The sequence below is a fragment of the Otolemur garnettii genome, unplaced genomic scaffold, assembly GCF_000181295.1.
Source record: "Otolemur garnettii isolate 467f Iridium unplaced genomic scaffold, OtoGar3 scaffold00144, whole genome shotgun sequence".
In the NCBI taxonomy this organism is placed as follows: Eukaryota; Metazoa; Chordata; class Mammalia; order Primates; family Galagidae; genus Otolemur; species Otolemur garnettii.
Genome location: NW_003852539.1, coordinates 541,975 through 564,434, shown reverse-complemented (window position 1 = coordinate 564,434; position 22,460 = coordinate 541,975). Strand labels below are relative to the sequence as shown.

At 39.4% G+C, this 22,460-nt stretch overlaps 1 protein-coding gene across 2 annotated transcripts in view; it reads left to right on the top strand.

Annotated features, from left to right (window-relative positions):
- The window catches only part of CCDC30 (coiled-coil domain containing 30), a 129,169-nt gene that overhangs the window by 55,150 nt on the left and 51,559 nt on the right, over positions 1–22,460 (top strand). Inside the window, exons 1-4 of one of the 2 annotated variants that reach the window (XM_003799010.2) lie at positions 6,070–6,195; positions 9,471–9,608; positions 13,329–13,498; positions 19,174–19,411. The exons of the other annotated variant lie outside the window; for it this stretch is intronic. Of the exons in view, the coding sequence (XP_003799058.1) occupies positions 6,079–6,195; positions 9,471–9,608; positions 13,329–13,498; positions 19,174–19,411 (663 nt within the window). The 5' untranslated portion in view covers positions 6,070–6,078. Of the gene's footprint in view, positions 1–6,069; positions 6,196–9,470; positions 9,609–13,328; positions 13,499–19,173; positions 19,412–22,460 lie in introns of those variants that run through there. 2 annotated transcript variants of the gene reach the window in all.

The following is a 22,460-nucleotide window of genomic DNA, read 5'->3' as shown; positions in this document are numbered from 1 at the left end:
GGCGCCGAGCCTACAAGTAGAAATCTTTAAAACTGGAATAGGTTCTCAGTGAATATTAATCAATTAGATTGAAATGACTTTTTATTTATTTATTTATTTTGAGACAGAGTCTCAAGCTGTCACCCTGGGTAGAGTGCTGTAGTGTCACAGCTCACAGCAACATCCAACTCTTGGGCTTAAATGATTCTCTTCCTTCAGCCTCCCAAGTAGCTGGGACTACAGGCACCTGCCACAACGCCCAGCTATTTTTTGGTTGTAGTTGTTATTTGGCAGGCCCAGGCTGGATTCAAACCCACCAGCTCTGGTGTATGTGGCTGGCACCCTAGCCATTTGAGCTACAGGCGCTGAGCCTGAAATGACATTTAAAGTCATTTCTTGAAGAAAGAGGAAGTAACTAAATAGATTTTGGCTTCAAAGTTCTCTCTTAATCTTTAATGAAGGCTCATAAATTTTAAATTCGATGATGTTCTGGGTGAAAACCCCCTGCTATTCTGCTCAGGACATGAATCATCCCTTTGATCATCATATCCACACTGTACATACTACCTAACTGTTGGTCATCAACACCTTTGCTCCTGACATCAGACCATTAACATCATTATGGCAGTAATTATGGGTGATCCAGGATCACTGAACCAGATAATCCTACATCCCACATTATCATCAGAAGGTCAATTATAGCCTAATGCATCTCAATGCCTACTACATCATTCACTTCATGTTATCATGAAGGTATTATAGCATCTCACATCATCACAAGAAGAAGGGTGAGTATAGTACAATAAGATATTTTGATAGATGACATTCACATAACTTATTATAGTATATTGTTCTATTTTATTATTTGTTGTTAATCTCTTATCATGATAAACTTTATCATAGGGATGTATGTATAGGAAGAAACAGGATTGTTGTTCTTCTGTATGTGAAGGTTTCACATATATGGATTCAATCAACTGTGGATTGAAAATATCTAAAGATGATTTAAAATATACAGGAGGGGCGAGGTATAGGAGCTCATTGCCTATAATCCTAGCACTTTGGGAAGCCTAAGAGGAAGGATTGCTGGAAGCCAAGAGTTCAAGACCTGAACAATATAGCAAGACCTTATCGCTACAAAAAACTAAAAACTTAGCCAGACATGGTAGCAAGCATCTGTAGTCCCAGCTCCTTGGGAGGCTGAGGCAGAAGGATCATTTGAACCCAGGAGTTTCAGGCTTCAGTAGACTGTGATCATTCCACAGCATTCCAGCCTGAGTGACAGAGCAAGGCCTTGTCTCCAAAAAAAAAAAAAAAAGTAGTGGTGTACAGAAAGATGCGCATAGGTTATATGTAAAATGCTGTACCATTTTATATAAAGGACTTGTGTATCTGCAGGGATCTTATAATCACTCCCCCTTGAATACCAAAGGATAACTATATATAGAGGGTTTAAAACCAACGATAGTTTTAGGTTATCTCCTGCAGGTAAGGGGGGACAACTGTACTTTATTTTCTGTCCTACTAAAAGTAAGTAAAAGGACAGTATCATGGTTAATTTTACATGTCAATTTGACTGGGCCATGAGATTCTCAAATATCTGATTAAATGTTATTTTTGGTTGTGTCTGTGAGGTGTTTCCAGGAGACATTAACCTCTGAATCTGTGGAGCAAAACAGATTGCTCTACCCATATGTGGATGGGCATCTTCTATTTGGTTGAGGGCCTGAATGGAACAAAAATGTGGAAGATGGGAGAAATCGCTCTTTCTGCCAGATTCCTTGAGCTAGGACATTAGTTTTTCCCTGGCCTTGAAAGAGGAATGTATATTTTAAGTAGGTATTTTACATATGTATAAAATCTCCTATTGGTCTATTACAATCTCCATAGTATTAGAATGTTGTCTAATACAGATGGAAACTAATACTCAAATAACTACAATATTGTAATGATTGTTCAGGAGTTGAGAACTCATTTGATGTAAATAGAAATTCTGGGAGATTGGTGTTGTTCACTCTGCTTAACAGATGAGGATACCAAGATCACAAATTCATAAATGTGTAAGTCAAGATTCTAAATCACAACCTGACTATAAAACCCAGGTTTTTTACCACTGGTGTTTTCAACTAGTGTTCCAAGATGCTCCACAGATTCAAAGCTCTAGGTCTTCTACTTTCCTATCAATCACAGAAACCTCCAGTTCTGGGCACTGTATAAGAAGGTTTTTCCATAAGAATTCTTTTGAAAATATCTGGCTCCATGAAAGTGCAGCGTCACAACACTGGCTTTGTGTGTACTGTGCATGTGTGTAAAAACTTTCTGATAAATGACGAGATGCCCTTTAAAAAAAAAAAAAAAAGAATTCTTTTGAAAATAAAAGGGAGAAGCCTTTCCTTAAAAAGTAAAAATAATCCCCCAAATCCCGCCCTTATACCAAGCAGATTCCTTAAGATATGACTGCGTTGGCTCGGCGCCTATAGCTCAACCGGCTAAGGCGCCAGCCACGTACACCTAAGGTGGCGGGTTCGAATCCCCAGCCCGGACCCGCCAAACAACAATGACGGCTGCAACCAAAACATAGCCGGGCGTTGTGGCGGGCGCCTGTGGTCCCAGCTACTTGGGAGGCGGAGGCAGGAGACTCGCTTGAGCCCAGGAGTTGGAGGTTGCTGTGAGCTGTAATGCCATGGCACTCTACCCAGGGGGATAGCTTGAGGCTCTGTCTCAAAAAAAAAAAAAAAGATATGACTGCGTTCCTTACCCATTTTATGTCCAGAGAGGTTGATCACTAAATAGACCATGTTAATGCTTTTAGTATGCATGTTCTCAGAGAAAAGCTTAAAGTAAAAGAAATGCTAGAATAATAGTAGCCATAATATATTGAGCATCTGTCATGTGCCTTGTGATCTGTTCTAGATGTACTATAGTCTCATTTAATCCTTATAACAGCCCTCCCCAAGGTAAATAGGAGAATTCCCATTTCATATTTATGAGAACTTAAGGGAATTTGACCAAAGTAAGAGCTAGAGCGTGGAGTTGATCCAGGTTTATCTGGCCCTAGAGCTCAGTTTCTACACCATACCAACTGCTGTGGAGATTTATAGAAGAGATTTATATAAGGGATTTATTATAACTCATAGGGACTGTAGCATGCCCAGCACTGAGCACATAAACTGACTCCAGCTAGTGAGGGTGACTAGGCAGCATAATACCTGTGTTTTATTCTTAACAGTGTCTACATTTGACTGTGCCTGTGAGAGGACATAGCCCCATGTAAGCAGGTGGGTGGTGGCAAGAAAAGTTGTCATACTGTGCCTGGGAGGCACAATTTAGAGCCTCAGATGATCCTCTACCTTTCAGAGAGTAGAACGTTGAAAATGGAAAATTCTGAGCTGTTACACTGCTCTCCAGAGTCGTTGGTGGCTACCCTATGCCAATAAGACAATCCACTAACAAGTCATTCTTTAGTCCTTGTCTTTATTTACTGCTGGCTGACAGGTAAGGTAGACTCCCTTCAGCCACACCCCGAGATTTCCATATCCCATTCCTCATTTCTTACATTATTTGCTATCCCTTTCCTCTGTTTTTCTGCTTTAAACTTTGGTCACTGGTCTCATGAAGGACATAAACTGCCTCAAGTCCTAAATGTATTTAATGTGCCACAAACTACCATTTCAAAAATATATTCTTTAGAAAAGCAATCTTTTAAAAATTATAGTATTAAAATACATGCTATTCTTACACCAAGAAAATGCAAAGAAAACAAGGGGAGTTTTAATTTTTGACAACTGAGGTGTTTCTTCTACTTTGTACTGAAGCATCTCAGGTGGTGTGAGGGTGGGGTAAAGGGATTCTTGCCCTGAGTGTTGATTGCATCATTATCCTGTATGAATTTGCAGAATCATTGATCAGTGTAAATGGTGGCTGATGAAGAGGGAGAGGCTGCCCTAGAGGAAAACATGTCCTTCCCCATATCCTTGTGTAGTGTTGCTAAGTTGACATGTTTCTTCACTAGGTCTTTTGTCCATACTACTGGATGGGCAGAATTTTAAAAGTTACATATTTTTCTAGTAGCATTTCCCATTCTTTCCAACTCATCAGCTTGGGGTTGCTATTCCTATTTTATTCAACATTAAACATAAAAATGGTAAATTAGCAGCTGATTAGTTCAGAACAATAAAGATTCTGTAGTGTATTTTTCTAGCACTTGTTCCCTTGGCCCAGCTGCCAAACAATAGCCAAGGCTCAAATCCATAATAAAGCAGCTCTTCAAAGGATCCAAGACAAGATAGGAGGTGAAACTGTGGAAGCAAGAGAATTCAGGGGTATAGCCTCAGGGAAGGATGCTTAAGAAATGTAGCTTATTTTTTTAGTGTTTAAAAAATGTGTGTATTTTAACTGGTGATTTATTTGGATGAAGATTTCCATCTTAGAGTCTGAGTTATCAGTAATATAGGAAGATAGAAGAAAACCAGTATGAAAGATCAAGAAACAATTAAAGTACAAGATTTGAATGAGGTAAGAAACAAAAAGATAATTTTCAGTTACATTTTCTAATACAGGTGAGGCAGACCCCAAAAGATGCTCAAGAATTACTGAAAATAGTCAAAAGGAGAAAGCACACTTCTAAAAATGGTAAATCTACATCCTATGATTATGATCTATGATTACAAAAAGTCTCCCTAGGAGTAATTAGAGTTAGAAAGGAACCCATTAAAAATGTATTTGGAGCCAGGTGTGGTAGCTCACTCCTGAAATCCCACCCTTTGGGGAGGCCAAGGCAGGGAGATTGCTTGAGGCCAAGAGTTCAAGACTAGCCTGTGCACCATATCAAGACCCTCATCGCTACCAAAAAAAAAAAAAAAATTAGCAGGATATGGTGACACAAAACTATAGTCCCAGCTACTTGGGCGACAAACGCCCAGGCGTTTGAGTTTACAGTGAACTATGATTGGGCCACTGTGTTCCAGCCTGGGCAACAGAGCAAGACTGTGTCTATAAATCTAGTTATGTTGAAATTGTAAGGATAATTTGAAAGGTATTGCCTCATTAAAGAATAAGTGTGAAAATTTGGAACAATCCAATAACAATATAAACTGCTATTTACAGAGCATTTTCTATGAGTAAGGTGCCCATCTACGTCCAGGCATCATTATCCCTATTTTTCATATAAGGAAACTGAGGCTAAGAATAGTAAAGTAACTAGCTCCAGGTCCCACTTTTGGTAAACAGAATAGGACTGGCCGGGCTCTTTTCCAGCATATCATCCTGCGTTTCCCAAGTTATAGAGTACAGATGTGTCAATTTCATGCTGCTTCCTAATTGACCAAACCACATGCAGTTAGTGCACTTGACAGATGTGCTTTTACAGTGGAGAGGGGTCCACCATGTGATGATAATATGACCACCAAGGGAATTGGCTCAATTTTAACTGTGTTCACTAAGTTGCATTTTGATCCCAGTTTAATTTCCTCATAGGGTTTGATACCCAAGAGAAAATGCACTTTGGCAAGGTTGAATAGAATGATATTTAAAATTAGAGCTTTTAAGTTAGACTTAGGTTTGAATCCCAATGCTGACTATGTGACCTTGAGCAAATTTCCTAATATATCCACACCTCATGTACCTCCTCTACAAAAAGAATGTAATAATAATTTTAAACTCAGAGGATTCCTGGAAAAACAGAATGAAATGATATGTGTAACGTACTTACCATGGTGTCTGACATGGCAAGCCCTCAATACACAGCAACTACTATCATTACTCCAGTTATTATCAAGTAATTTGGAAAGATTTCAATAATATATTAATATTTGGTAGGTGCTTATTTTTTATAAAATACCTTGAAAATCACATTTTATTCCTACTATGCTATCAGGTAGGTAACCAAGCATTACTACATTTTACAGTTATGTAAATAGGCTTGGAGTAAAACACATTATCTTATGAGCTGTGATACCATGAACTAGTTTTTATAGGTTTGTAAATCTAGATAACTTCATAATTGAGTTGGGCAGAAAATTATTTTTTATTGGAATTTGTAGGATACACTTCTATTATATATGGAATTAATTATAAAAATGCTTTTTACAGATACTGACAATGAGTCAAGAAAAAATTGAAATATTTGAAAGTGAGTCATCAGAAGAGAGAGAAAGGAGAATGAAATTGGCATCTGGTCTTAATACTATGCAGAAGGCTTTGAAAGTTAAAAGTGAGGTATTGCCATTCAGGGTATTGTTTTCTTCTTGCTGTAGTTCCAATTTAGGTATTTCATGTTATCGTTTTAAAATAAATTATAACTATGTCTGAGCTTGAGCTGCCATAACTAAATACTGCAGACTGTATGGCTTAAATAATAGAAATTAATTATTTCACTGTTCTGTATAAGGTTCAAAAGTCCAAAATCAAGGTTCAGGCCAATTCACTTCTTAGGGCTCTCCTTTCTGGTTTGCAGATGGCCACCTTCTTACTGTGTCCCCACATGACAGAGAGAGAAAGCAAGTCTCTTCCTCTTCTTATAAATAGCACCAACCCTATTGGGTTAGGGCTCCACCATTATGTCCTTATTTGACCTTTATTACCTCCTTATCAATCCTATCTTCAAATACAGTCATATTGGGGTTTAGGGCTTCAGCATATGGATTTTAAGGGAGGGGGGACACAATTAAGTTCATAGCACTACAGAATATATGCATTTCTAGTAGAGGCAGTCCCTGAATTACAAATATCCTACTTAATGGCCACTTGTGGTGACTCAGCCTGTAATCCTAGCACTCTGGGAGATGGAGGCATGTGGATAGCCTGAGCTTAGGAGTTCAAGATCAGCCTGAGAAATAGGGAGACCCCATCTCTACTAAAAATAGAAAAACTAGCCAGGCATTGTGGTGGCTGCCTGTAATTCCAGCTACTCAGGAGCTTGAGGCAAAAGTATCTCTTGATCCCGAGAGTTTAAGGTTGCTGTGAGCTATGACTATACAGTACTCTAGCCTGGGGCAACAGAGTGAGACTCTGTCTCAGAAAAATAAAAATCCTAATTACCTACAACTTGCACTATGAACTGGGACTATTATAGTAAGTCCCCAAGTTACAAACATCCAAATGACATACAATTCACACTTACGAATGGAAGATATTAATAGTTAAATGTACCTGTTCCAACTTACGTACAAATTCAATTTAAGAACAAACCTACAGAACCTATTTTGTTCATAACCTGGGGACTTCCTGTAATAATAATAGGATAGCTATGTTGTTTCCCTGAGCTGAGTTCCAGCACTATCCAAAGAATCCTTTAATTAGCAAATGTTTGATTGTTCATACATAGAGTATTAATTGAGTCATGGACTGTCTCTCATTTTAACCTCTTATCCTGTCATCTTGGAAAGATCATGAGGAAACATAATCAGCCTGTTTTCTGAAGTGAGACTCGGAAGTAAGTTCAGGAAAATCTAGATCAGCAGTTTAGAGGACAGTGACACTTAACTAATTTTCAGGATGGGTGGTAATGCAATGGCCCAAATATCATGTGAATGACCTACAAGAATTTTCAATGAAATGAGATGGGAGATCTATATCATTTGCCACACCCTATCTTCTTGCCTTTTTGCCTAAGCCTTTGTCACTGGCATTAACTCACCCTCTGATATCAAGGCTTTGGGAAAATACCAAGTAGTACCTCTCTTAAAGTAAATTTTATATGACCTTTTCCTTTTCTAGGCACCCCAGACAGATTTTCAGCCCCTAGTCTTCCACCAAACACTGTATATCCCATCTCATCAGTATAAAAATTTGATTAAAATCCACATCTGATCCTGAAAAATAAATCAGAAGACTAGAGGAAATCTTAGATGATTAAGTCACTAGATATCCATTGTTAAATAAAGCAGCATAATGTGTAGTTAAGAGTGCAGAGTTTGGCTCGGTGCCTGTGGCTCAAGCGGCTAAGGTGCCAGCCACATATACCTGAGTTGGCGGGTTCCAATCCAGCCCAGGCCCACCAAACAACAATGACAGCTGCAACCAAAAAAGAGCTGGGTGTTGTGGCGGGCACCTGTATTCCCAGCTACTTGGGAGGTGGAGGCGGGAGAATCCCTTGAGCCCAGGAGTTTGGAGGTTGCTGTGAGCCATGATGCCACAGCACTCTACCCAGGGTGACAGCTTGAGACTCTGTCTGGAAAAACAAAAAAAATCTTAAAAAAAAAAGGAATGCAGAGTTTATGCCGGGTGCAGTGGTGCACACTTGTAGTCCTAAACTACTCAGGAGGCTAAGGCAGAAGGAACACTTGAACTCAGGAGTTCAAGGCTATACTATGTTATGATCATGCCTGTAAATAGCCATGGCACTCCAGCCCAGGCAACAGAATAAGAATTCACCTTTAGGCTTGGCACCTGTAGCTCAGCAGCTAGGGCACCGACCACATACACCAGGGCTGGTGGGTTTGAACCCAGCCCAGGCCTGCCCAACAACAATGACAGCTACAACAAAAAAATAGCCAGGGATTGTGGCGGGTGCCTATAGTCCCAGCTACTTGGGAAACTGAGGCAAGAGAATCACTTAAGCACAAGAGTTTGAGCTTGCTGTGAGCTATGATGCCACAGCACTCTACCAAGGGTAACAAAGTAAGACTCTGTCTCAAAAAAAAAAAAAAAAAAAAAAAAAAGAATCACCTTTAAAACAAAAAAAATGGTTTGGCGCCTATAGCTCAGTGAGTAGGGCGCCTGCCACATACACTGAGGCTGGTGGGTTCAAGCCTGGCCCAGGCCTCCTAAACAACAATGACAACTGCAACCAAAAAATAGCTGGCAGGTGCCTGTTATCCCAGCTACTCAGGAGGCTGAGGCAAGAGAATCACTTAAGCCCAAGAGTTTGAGGTTGCTATGAGCTGTGATGCCATGGCAATCTACCGAGAGCAACATAGTGAGAGTCTGTCTCAAAAAATAAAATAAAATAAAAATAAAAACAAAAAAATAAGCACAAAGTTTGAAGTCAGACAGACATGAGTTTGGAATCTCAGTTTAACAACTCCCTGGCTATGTGAGTTTTGGCAGGTCACTTAAGCTCTCTATGCCTTAGTTTCAGCAACCCTCTCATAGGTTGTCACATAGGTAGTGAAAGGTAAACTACATAGCATATCGATCCATAAAAGGTAATTTTTTTAAAGATGCACTTTAAAAACAGATAGTATAACTAATACAAGAGTTACTGAAGAATTTACCTCTATGTAAGCCTTGATTAAACTTAAGAATAACTTTAGAAACCCAATATTACAACCTTTGAATGATAGGGACTAAGAATGTTCAGTTTAATTAATTGATTTAAGTAAACTTTGTTTTAACTAAGAAAGGAATCTGTGTGCTAGAAGGATAGGTTGGAATATTTAAAACAAAAAAATCTACCAGGAACATTTCAAGATTCCTTTTTGGTAATATTATACTGTTTATGAGGAAATCGTCTTATTTTATTGTACTAAACATCTTTATCTTTTAATCAGGAATTGCAAAAATCAAAATCAGAACTCATATCCCTATATAATGAAATTCAGAGTCTTTCAGGAACAGTGGAAAGCAGAGACCATTTTTTAATAGCATATGACTTCTTACAAAGAAAAAATTCTGAATTAGAAACAAAGGTGAGACTGAATTATTAAGTATTTAAATTTGTAATATTTAACATGTCTTTTATAAGCATAAAAGGATAAAAGGAAATTAATTTTAAGTGAGAGATTTGGAAATTAAAGTTTATTTTATTATTATAAAATAAATTACCATATAGTATGGGTTACAAGTCAAGCTGTGTTTTTTCAGGATAAATATTCAGACTTCAACTAGTACTTGCCACATAGGTTTAATCTGTGCATTTTTTTTACTTTATGTCAACTTCTCTCTCACCAATTTCACTTTTGGAGCACATATTGTAATGTAAAATATATACTTAAAGGTCTTTAATTTAAATATTGGGAGCAAGGCATCTTTATCAGTTACACTGAGAATTGAGGTTATACTTAGAATTAGGAAAAAAATTGTTAATAGTTTGGGGTTTCTTTTGAGACAGAGTCTCAAGCTGTCACCTTGGGTAGAGTGCTGTGGCATCACACCTCACAGCAACCCCAAACTCTTGGGCTTAAGCAATTCTCTTGCCTCAGCCTCTCAAGTAGCTGGGATTACAGGCGCCTGCCACAATGCCCGGCTATTTTGGGGAGGAGGGGTTAGTTGTCATTGTTGTTTAGCTGGCCTGGGCCAGGTTTGAACCTGCCAGCCTTGGTGGTATATGTGGCCGGCGCCCTATCCACTGAGCTACAGGCACCACCAGAATTACGAAAATGTTTAAATGTCCTGGTCCCAGTTTGTTCTTCAAGTATAAAAATGGCTGCCAGCAAGGGTCATTTGAGATCAGTAGTTCAGGGCTCCAGTGGAATTTGACGCTATGGTCATGTCTATGAATAGCCACTGTACTCCAGCCTAGGCAATAGAGTGAGACTGACTCTCTACAAAAAAAAAAAAAATGGTTGCCAGACCAAGGCTAGTACTACACTAGATGAAGAGGTTGCTGATAGTGTGATTTCTAGAGTCCTATCTATTAAGTTATAACTATCTTCATTTGGCTGAAAATTCCCTTCCTTAATCACTCTTTTGATTAGATTAAAGATCAAGGAGCAAAGGCTTGAGCGCAGCAGTTTAAATATATTAGGTTATATTTTAATACCATGTGTGAGGTGGAGAGCTAAAAGCCTAATTTATCCTATGCATAGGAGGATACCCTATGGAGTATCCTTGTTACCCTAGGAGCAGATTCCTGAGGAATTGGTACAGGACATAGATAGCATGTGGTACACAGAGGGAAGGATCCAGAACACAGGATTTGCTGCCTGAGAGGGTCTATATATGTGAGGCATAACCTATATCTAAGCTTTGTGGGACCTTGTCAGCAAGGTATAATCATATTGTTCAATTTAAGGACCGTGTCCTTCAAAATATCATTGGAAACATTAACACAAAGAATGAACTGAGGTGAGAAAAATCAAGAGATCTGCATCACTATCCTGGTAATCTGGGTCTTTCTTGGTTTTTAAACTTGTTATGTTGAAATAATTTCAGACTTACAAAAAATTACAGAAGTACAGAGAATTCCCATATACTTTTACCCCTCTAAATGTTAACATGTATCATGTTTGCCCTATCATTGTTTCTCTCTCTGGGAGTTCTGACAATTAAGTTTGCAAACTTGCCACTGTGCACTTATATTGGCAGCACTATACAAACAACTTGGTAAGGTTTCATAACCTTGGTGTGTCAGTGTCTCACAGTTGTGTTCATGTCAACGTATGGTGGTATCTTGCTGAACATTGTTCATTATTGTTACGTGTTTTTGTGTGTCATCACAACAATGTCAGAACTTGAATTAGAGCAATGAACAAACATTCATAAATTTCTTGTTAAACTTGGCAAACCTGGAAGTGAAATCAGGGACATATTAGTCTAAGTTTATGGGGATAATGTTAGGAAAAATATTGCAGTATACAAGTGGATTAAATGTTTTTCTGAGGGGAGAGAAAGTGTCACTGATAGAGATCAAGGTGGCCAGTAACAAGCAGAACCAATGGAAATATTGCATTGAATTGTGCATCAAAATTGTTGACTGACTGTGAGAAGCACAGCAGACCAAGTAAACATCAATAGAGAAACAGGAAAATTTTAACTGAAAATCTTGACCAAAAACTCACTGCTTTTGCATCACAACAATGTACCAGCTCACATGGCACTCCCTGTGAGGAAGTTTTAGCCAGAAAACAAATAACTGCATTGGAACCTCCTCCCTACTCACCTGATCTGGTCTCCACTGACTTTTTTCTTTACCTGAAGATAAAAGAAATACTGAAAGGAAGACATTTTGATGACATTTGGGACATCAGGGGTAATACGACAACAGCTTTGATGGCCATTGCACAAAAAAAGAATTCCAAAATTGCTTTGAATGGTGGACTGGGTGCTGGCATTTGGTGCATAGCTTTCCATGGGGAGTACTTTGAGGGTGACCATAGTGATATTTAGCAACGAGGTATGTAGCACTTTTCCTAGGGTAAGTTTGCGAACTTAACTGTCAGACCTTGTACACACACATACACACACAAATTGAGGTCCTTTTTGTGAGCATTTTGAGAGTAAGTTGGAGACATTATCTTCTTTTTTTTTTGAGACAGAGCCTCAAGCTGTCTCCCTGGGTAGAGTGCAGTGGCGTCACAGCTCACAGCAACCTCCAGCTCCTGGGCTAAAGTTAGTCTCCTGCCTCCGCCTCCCAAGTAGCTGGGACTACAGGTTCCCACCACAACGCTCGGCCACTTTTTGGTTGCAGCTATCATTGTTGTTTGGCGGGCCCAGACTGGATTTGAACCTGCCACCTTAGGTGTATGTGGCTGGTGCCTTAGCCACTTGAGCCACAGGCACCAAGCCAACATTATCTTCTTTACCCCTGAATATTTTCATGTGTGTTACTAAAAACAATAACATATTACCATGGTACAAGTCTCTAAATCAGGAAATTAACATTGACACAGTGCTATCATCTCATCTACAACTCCTTTTCAGCTTTTACCAATTGTCCCACTCTGTAGCAAAAGAATGATTTTTTTCCCTAGCCTGAGATGCAACTCATGATTGTACATTGCAGTTAATTGCCATGTCTCTATAACTCCTTTAATCTGCAACCATTCCTTATACTGTCTTTGTCTTCACAACTGTGATATTCTTGAGAAGTGCTATCTTAGTCAGTACAGGCTGCTATGAACATAACACCTTACACTGGATGGCTTAAAAACATACATTTATGTCTCACAGTTCTGTTAGCTGGGAAGCCCAAAGTGCTTTCTGTTTTACAGACAGCTGTTTCCTCATTGTGTCTTGACCCCTCCAAGAACAGAGAGGGAGGCACCGCCTAATACCATCACATTGGGGTTAGGGTTTCAACGTGTGAATGGTGAGGGAACAGACATACAGTGCATAGCAAGTACAGACCACTTGTTTTGAAGCATGCCCTTCAGTTTAGATTTGTCTCATGTTTCCTCACAGTATAATCAAGGTTACCCATTTGGGGGCAGGAATACTATAGAAATGATGTTATGTCCTTTTCCGTATACTTTATCAGGGGATGTGACATTTTTTGATCCATCACTCGTGATGTTAACTTTGATTATTTGGTAAAGGTGCTGTCTGTTAGATTTCTCCACTGTAAAGAGATACTTTTCTCTTTGCAATTAATAAATATCTAATAAGGAGATAGTTTGAGACTGTATGTTTTCACTGCTATACATAAGAGTATGCAAAATAGAATGTCTGTCTTTTCATTACCTTTACAGGTCTTGAAGCTTTTACAAGAATTTGAACAATTAAATCATTTTACTTTAGGGGGGGAACCTGCAACTGCTAATTTAATTACAAGTGAAAATATCTGTAAAGATCCTGTATCTACAGTACCAATTTTGGAAGTAGAGATTCAAAGTCCAAAGGAAGAGAAAGAGAAACTCTGGTAAATTGAGAAAATCCCATATCACATCACCTATTTGAGAAGGTTACATTTTATTTGGCTTGATTATTATGGGAATTTGACATTCATTTCCAAATAATATGAGTTGGAAAATTACTTATAAATGGGCAGCACCTGTGGCTCAGTGGGTAGGGCGCCAGCCCCATATACCAAGGGTGGTGGGTTCAAACCTGGCCCCAGCCAACTGCAACAAAAGATAGCCAGACGTTGTGGTGGGCACCTGTAGTCCCAGCTACTCAGGAGGCTGAGGCAGGAGAATCGCCTAAGCCCAAGAGCTAGAGGTTGCTGTGAGCTGTGATGCTACAGTGCTCTACCAAGGGCAACAAATACCAAGGGCAACAAAGTGAGACTCTGTTTCTAAAAAAAAGAAAAGAAAAATTAGTTATAAGCATTCTCCAGAGAGTTTGTCTTTTGATATATTAATTGATTACATTTTTAAACTTTTTTCTTGCTTTTTGTAGAAAATTTAGAAGACATGGAGAAGTATAAAGAGATTATAATAACTCTTAATTAGAGATGTTGACATTCTCACTTTTCCTTTCTTTTTCTTTCTTTCTTTTTTTTTTTTTTTAGAGACAGAGTCTCACTTTGTCACCCTGGTAGAGTGCTATGGCATCACAGCTCACAGTAATCTCCAGCTCTTGGGCTTAGACAATTCTCCTGCCTCAGCCTCCCAAGTAGCTGGGACTACAGGCACCCACCACAACACCCAGCTATTTTTTGTTGCAGTTTGGCTGGGGCTGGGTTTGAACCTGCCACCCTCAGTATATGGGGCCAGAGCCCTACTCACTGAGCAACAGATGCCACCTCCTTCCTTTTTTTGTACATCTACAGGAAAATCTCAACTTGAATGAAATAAGGGCAATACCTGTAATCCCAGCACTTTGGGAAGCAGAGTAGGGAAGATTGCTTGAGCTCTGGAGTTCGAGATCAGCCTGAGCAAAATAGCAAGACCCCTGTCTCTACACAAAAATTTTAAAAATTAGCTGGGTATGGTGGCATATGCCTGCATTCCTAGCTACTCGAGAGGCTGAGACAGGAGGAGGATCAACTGAACCCAGGATTTCAAGGCTATCATGAGCTATAATTGCATCATTGCACTCCAGCCTGGGTAACAGAGCTGGGATTATAGGCATGAACTACCACACCCAGCCTGACTGTTGTGTTTTCCAGTTCTAAAATTTCCATTTGGTTCTTCTTTATATATAGCATCTTCTATTCCTTTGCTGAGACTTTTTTTTCTGAGACTTTCTATGTTTTCATTTGTTTCAAGTATGTTCATAATTACTTGAAGATTTTTTTGTGATGGATTACTTAACAACATTGTCAAATAATTCTAACCTCTTCATCTTGGCATCTGTCATTGCCCTTTTTTCATTCAAGTTGAGATTTTCCTAGTCCTTGGTATAATGAGTGATTTTAGATTGAAATTCAATCATTTGGGGTACTGTGTTATAAGACTCTAGATCTTGGGTCTATAAATAGCCACAACGTCTGGCTATTTTTTGTTGCAATTGACTGGGGCTTGGTTTGAACCTGCCACCCTTGGTATATGGGGCTGGTGCCCTACCCACTGGGCACCTGTGGCTCAAAGGAGTAGGGCCCTGGCCCCATATACCAGAGGCAGCAGGTTCTGCAGGCCAAAACTGCAAATAAATAAATAAAAATATAAAATTACAAGACTCTAGATCTTTTTAACCCTTCTGCCTAGCTGGCTTCTTCCAATACTACTTCAATAGAGGAAGTGTTGGGTAGGGGTACTGCCTTATTACTGCCATGTGGGGTAGAAGTTCCAGTTCCTCACTCAGCTTCCATGGATACCCAAGGAAGGAGGGGCTTCTTATTTTGGCTGGTGAGATTGGAGGGCCACTCCCTACTAGGCCTCCACTTACAGCACTCGTCTGAGTGGGAGCAGAATGCCTTGTTACTGCTCACCAGTTAGCTTCCACTGAGGGTGGTCTTGTTATTCTGGGTGGTGTGAAAGTCCTGATTCTCCACTAGGCCTCCTCTCACAACACCCCGGTAGAAAGGGAGAATGGTACCTCCTCACTGTTAGGAGGGAGTAGAATTCTAGACTCACCACATTGTCTCCCCAGCACTCACTGCAAGGTAGGGGAGCTAGTTTCCCTGCTCCCTACTTGGTCTTCTCTGACACTGTCCCAGTGGTAGAGTTGGGGTCCCTAATAAGGATGGAAATCTAAGCTCCCAATTTGACCTTTGCTGGCACAGGTTGTAGTGGGCCACAGTTTTTTCTGTGGTGTTCTCTGGAGTTTTAATTCTTGGTTTACTATCCCCTTTCCTGATTCTTTGGCTAAAAATAGCAGGTTTTTGTTGAGGCCTTTGTCTTGTTTTGTTTTGTCTGTGTTTGTTGGTGTTGTCTGGATTGTTGTCTTCTTCAGCACCAAATCTGGGATATATGAGGCAAAAGGAACACCCAGGAAACTCGCAGCCATGCTATTCCCAGGGGTCTTGAGTTCCCTAGCTGGTCTGCCTTTCTCTCTCTACTTTTCAGAGTCTTTTTATATATTTTTTCAGGGGTTTTAGTTGTACTTAGTGGGAAAAGTAGAGGAAAAGTATTTTTCTACTTCATCTCCTTGGAAGAAAAAGTTCATTTTCTCCATTTTTGAAAATACAAAGTATATGTTTACATTTTCCCAATCTTAACATTTGTTTAGCATCTACTAAACACATGTTAAATGGGGGCAGGAAAAGGAAAATTTATAGAGAATGGAAAAATTTATTATTATCTTATTAAAAATTTATTTATTTATTTAGACAGAGTCTTATGTCACCCTGGGTAGAGTGCTGTGGTGTCATAGCTCACAGCAACCTCAAACTCTTGGGCTTAAGCCATTCTCTTGCCTCAGCCTCCCAAGTAGCTGGGACTACTTGGCGTCTGCCACAATGCTGGCTATTTCTTTGTTGCCGTTTGGCTGGGGCCGGGTTCAAACCTGCCACCCTTGGTATATGGGTCTGGCACCCTACTCACTGAGCCACAGGTTCCACTTTGATAAATATTTTTCATGTTGACTAATAATCCTTTTTTTTTTGAGACAGAGTCTCATTATGTCACCCTCAGTAGAGTGCTGTGGCATCACAGCTCACAGCAACCTCAAACTCTTTGGGCTTAAGTGATTCTCTTGCCTCAGCCTCCCAAGTAGCTGGCACCACAGGCACCTACTGCAATGCCTGGCTATTTTTTTGTTGCAGCTGTCATTGATGTTTAGCTGGCCTGGGCCGGATTCGAACCTGCCACCCCTGGTGCATGTGGTTGGTGCCATAACCACTGTGCTACGGGCGCCACCCTACTAATAATCTTCATATCACTTTCAAGCCAAATTATCTTTAATTATTTTAGCTACTTTTCTGTCTCCATTTAGTTATTATTTTAAATAATATTCTATGAGCATTATTGTACATTCAGCTTTTTACTTCTTATGAATTGTTCTATTGCAGCAAATTCATTGGTACATGCATGTAATTAGTCAAGGAGTATGAAAATTTTTATAGCTTATTATCTGTATTTCCAAATTGCCTTCCTAAAGAGTTTAAGCACTACTATAATCAATGAAGCATATTGTGCTAGCCTTCATGGTACCCAGACAAAATCTAACACTGAAAGAATAAAAACGAAATCATCATGCCTGTGTTCATTCTCCCTTTCATCCATGCTCTGTACCCATTGAAGTACTCTTCCTCTTGCTTTCTGTAGCTCTTAGCCTCCTTGGCTTGTTCCTTACAAGTTTTTAGTCTTCTGTCAATGATCCTCCTGCTCTCCTTTATTCCTTTCTCCCTGGCTTACCTTATCCAACCCCAGAATTTCTACTGATGTCCTTCTGTATCTCACCACATACCTCTCCTCAGTCTGTATCCACATTCCTCTTCTAGCCTCATATCCATTTGTCCATTTGCCCCAATCAGAGATGCAGGGGTCATTCATGATTCCTTTTTCTTCCTCACTTGTCACATCCAGTAAATGACAAGAATATCAATATTGTCTTTTAAATATCTCCAGAATCCATCCTAGTTCCAGTCACTGTTTACTACATGGATTACTACAAGAATCTCTCGATTTATTTCCTTGCCACAGGGCATCAGAATAATCCTTTCTAAAAGGGCTGCTCGTAGTGGCTCACACCTGTAATCCCAGCACCCAGGGAGACCGAGGTATGTGGATTGGAATTTGAGACCAGCCTGAGGAAGAGCAAGACCCCATCTTTAAAAATAGCCAGGCGTTGTGGTGGGCACCTGTAGTCCCAGCTATTCAAAAGGCTGAGGCAAGAGGATCTCTTGAGCCCAAGAGGTTGCTGTGAGCTATGATGTCATGGCAATCTACCCAGGAAGACAAAGTGAGACTCTGTCTCAATAATAATAATAATAATAATCCTTTCTGTTCTTCTTTTGCTTCTGAAATTTTAAACATCTTAAGTCATCCTGTAACACCTTTGTTTTTCATGTTCTCATCTGTGCTGATGCTACCCACCCCCAGTATTCATATACACATAAAAGTTTATACATACTTCCACCTTTACATTTTAGCTGTGCCTACTTACTATCAGGCCTCTTATTACTTATTACTCATTTAATCTAATCACTTGTTCACTTATCTTTTTTTCTCACTAAATTGAAAGTTTCTTGGGTCAAAGATCATGTCTTCCTGTAGCCCCAGTGTCTGCTAAAGTGCCTAGTCCTTATTAAAATCTTTATAACCTGTGTCTGATCAATACCATATTACAAGTTGAAAAAGTATAAAATTCATTTAAACTTGTTGTTTGGCTATAAATAAAAGTATGTGATGGGCCAGTCATAGTGACTTATGCCTGTAATCCTGGCATTTTGGGAGTGAAAGGAGGGAGGATTGCTTGAGCCCAGGAGTTGGAGAGCAGCTTGAGCAAGAATAAGACCCTTTCTCTACAAAAAATAGAAACATTAAAACAACAACAACAAAGAGGCTGGGCACAGTGGTTCATACCTGTAATCCTAGCACTCTGGGAGGCTGAAGCCAGTGGATTGCTTGAGCTCTGGAGTTTGAGACCAGCCTGAGTAAGAGTGAACTCTATCTCCACTAAAAATAGAGAAATTAGCTGGGTAATGTGGCAGGTGCCTGTGGGCCCAACTATTTGGGAGGCTAAGGCAGGAGAATTGCTTAAGCCTAGGAGTTTGAGGTTGCTGTGAGCCATGATGCCATGGTACTCTACCCAGGGCAACAGATTGAAACTGTCACACAAAAATAAATAGATAAATAAACAAACAACAATAACAACAACAACAAAAAAAAAAACAAGAAAAATTAGCCAGGGGTGCTGGCATACACCTGTAGTCCCAGCTACTTGGGAGGCTGAGGCAGGAGGATAGCTTGAGCCCAGGAGTTTTAGGCTGTAGTGAGCTGTGATGATGCCACTGCACTGTAGCCCAGGTGACAGAGTGAGACCCTGTCTGGAAAAACAAAAATCTATGATGGTTCATCTTTCTGAATGTGAGTAAAAAAGCATGACTTGTTTGTTTTAAAAGTTTATTTTTAAGAATAACTGCTCTGCTCTAGAATTCAAGTTGAAAATCTTGCTTGAGGTACTTTCTTGACTTGTAGGTTTTTTCCTTCCTATTCTACTACTATAATCAACATTTTGATAGATTTGTGTTGTTATATTTGTACCAAGTCCTGAATTAGAAGAGAGTAAGCAGAAGGAAATTCCAGAGGAGTCAGTAAAGGAGGGCACTTGCCCAAAAGAGGGGCTGATGAAGGAGGGCTCACAGCAGAATGAAGATGTGAAAGAACAGCAGTTGACCATGAAGCCTGAGGAAATTGTGAGGCTTAGAGAAGAGCTGAGCCGCATAAATCAGAGCCTCCTCCGGTTTCAGAGCTCTGAGGATAGTTCAGATGACAGTTGTTCTCAGGTAGGTGCAATAAACGTGACCGGACTGGGGCCAATTCCTCTGACTGGCTGTGGATATAAGTACCATTTTTAATATAATTATTCATGTGTATTCCTTGAGCAATTTTATAACCATGGCCTGAATAGTAACAAAATAGCAACTAAAATCTGAACTAAGCTCATCAGTTGATGCACTTTATTGTAAAGCGTTCTTAAGCTCCATCTAGGCTCAGCAGGGAAAAAAAAACTGATTAATTGTTGGTGTTTGCTGTAGCCAGACAGAATTGGGGATGGCAGGATGTGCTGCAGTTTCTATTTCTGGTAGGAAGTTTAATGGACAAAGTACTTCATTTTAGTGGGGGAAAAGTCGACAGACATGGGATGCTTTTAAATAAGGATTTTGCTATTTACTAGAGATCTGCCTGTAGAAGAAATAAAAGGACTGACTTCTAGCTACACTTAAGTTCTTATGCCTGTTTTATAGGTTCTTTCTTATACAAATTAAGATTTCCCTATATATACCTTTGCAGAAATTACTTTTTAAAAAAATTTCAGATTAATGTGAGGGTACAAACAATTAGGTTACAATGCTTGTGCTTGTTAGGTAGAGTCCCTTTTGTAGTAGTTGTCCCACCCCTAGGTGTGCCATATACCCTTACATTGTGCCCATTAAGTAGGCACACACCAATCCCCTCCTTTCTTCTCTCTCCCCCTCCCTCTTTCTCTCTCCCCCTCCCTCTTTTTCCCCCTTCCTTTTTTCCTCTCCTTCTCCATCTTGAATTGAGTTGTTCTCTTGTGTGGGTATATATTAGATCATCTACTGGCTTCGATTAATATTGAGTACATTGGATACTTGCTTTTCCATTCTTGTGATAGTTTACTAAGAAGAATGTGTTTCAACTCCATCCAGGTTAATACAAAAGATGGTAAGGTCTCCATCTTTTTTATGGCTGAATAGTATTTCATGGTATACATATACCACACTCTATTAATCCATTTCTGGATGGTGGGCATTTCGGTTGTTTCCACATCTTGTAAATTGAGCTGTGATAAACCATCTAGTGCAAATGTCCTTATGCTAAAAATGATTTTTTTTTCTTCTGGGTAGATGCCTAGTAATGGGATTGCAGGATCAAATGGGAGGTCTAATTTGAGTTCTTTGAGGATTCTCCATATTTCTTTCCAAAGCACTTATATTAGTTTGCAGTCCCACCAACAGTACAAAAATGTTCCAGAAATTACTTTTGAGATCCTCAGAGGGAGGCTTTTGTACTCATAAGTAAACCAACTTCAGAAGGCTGATAATGCATACTTTAAAAATGATTCGAGTATACACATGATTTGAATTACTTCTTTAAGAAGACAAGAGAATGCATTTTAGACAGATTTTTTTCTGCTATATAATATGCAGAAATTATTTTAGAACCTCTTTCTGTATATAGGGTTCTTTGACCAACTGATGGCTATAGATTATTCTGTTCTTTCATTCATGTGCGTATGTGTGTTTTTAGTCTCCACTTTTGTTGTCAGGATACAATATCTGGCACCTAGCAGCTATCTGCGTGTGCTATAGCTTCTTACACCTCAGAAAGTACACATTTAAGCAGCTACCAGACTTTTAGAATGCTTATAAATGGTAAGTAAAATCTGTGAGAGCCTGTTTTATGGGTGTGTGAGCTGTATTGGGCATAAGTATTGTGTGATATCATTTGTGGCTGTTTATGGCCTTTAGGACTTAATTTCTGCTAGTCAAAAGTATTCTAGCCAGAGTTTGCCAGACAGTTAATTCTGGAAACTACTTTCCCAATGTTTCTGAAACAAATTAGAACTAGCATAAATTATCTTAATTTTATAGGCTTTAAATCTAAGTTCTTATTTTTTCCTAATGAGTACATTCCTAGCACTTCACTAAATACTCAGTGTATATTAAACAATACAGTGAGTCAGTAATATTAGTGGTGCCATTACCTAGATGAGAAAACAGGCATTAGAGAGGTTACATAAATGAGTCCGAAATGTTTACATTATTTGCCAACATCAAGGAAGTGGAAGAATCCAAGTCTATCTGCTCTAGAGCTTGACCTTCTGACTGTCATGTATTTTGCTTCCACTGGTTGAAAAATTCAAAGAAAACATACAGTTCTCATAGCAAGCTGATTTCTTTATTTCTTTTTCTTTTCTTTTTTTTTTTTTTTTAAGACAGTCCTCTTCTGTCCCCCAGGCTAGAGTGCAGTGGCATGATCATAGCTCACTGCAACTTCAAACTCCTGGGCTAAGGGGATCCTCCTACGTTGGCCTCCTGAGTACTGGTGTACTGACTCCATACTCACCAGATATCCATCAGATTTTGATTTGACTTTGCTAGGCCACCACTATGCCTGGCTAATTTTATTTTTTTGTATAGATGGGATCTTGCCATTTTCCAGACTATAGTAGAATTCCCAGCCTCAAGCAATTCTCTTGTCTCTGCCTCCCAAAGTGCTGGGATTATAGGCATGAGCCACTGTGCCTTGCCTCAAGCTGATTGCCTAAGGAAAACTGGTGAGCTGGTTCCCAGAAGTCCTCCTAGGGCAGCAGTTCTCAACCTGTGGGTCTCGACCCACAAGAACTTTATTAAAGGACCGTGGCATTAATTTACCCAATGCTTGGCCCTCAGGGTTTCAAGCTCCAAAATTTGATATCTTAGCTCACCTAGAATAGATCTATGTCTTAGAGATAAACTTACATTTAACCAGACTTTCAAAGCTATTGGATAAAATCAGAACATTAATTAATTATTCTTTTGTAATAATTAATTTAAAATATCACTTAAAGGTGTTCAAGTGAACAGTGCATTTTCTTCCTGTAGAGAGCTAAGGAAGTCAAATCAAAATCTGATGGATATTTGATGAGTATGGAGTCAGAACAAGTGGGCTCAGTTTGATGATTCATATATGTAATGGCACCAGATTTTGGTAGCCTCTTCCATCCACATTCACTGGATGAGAACATTTAAAGTCAATAGCCTTTGATCCTGCCAAGTTTCTAACAGTAAAAAAAAAGAAAGAAAGAAAGAAAAGAAAAGTCAGTAG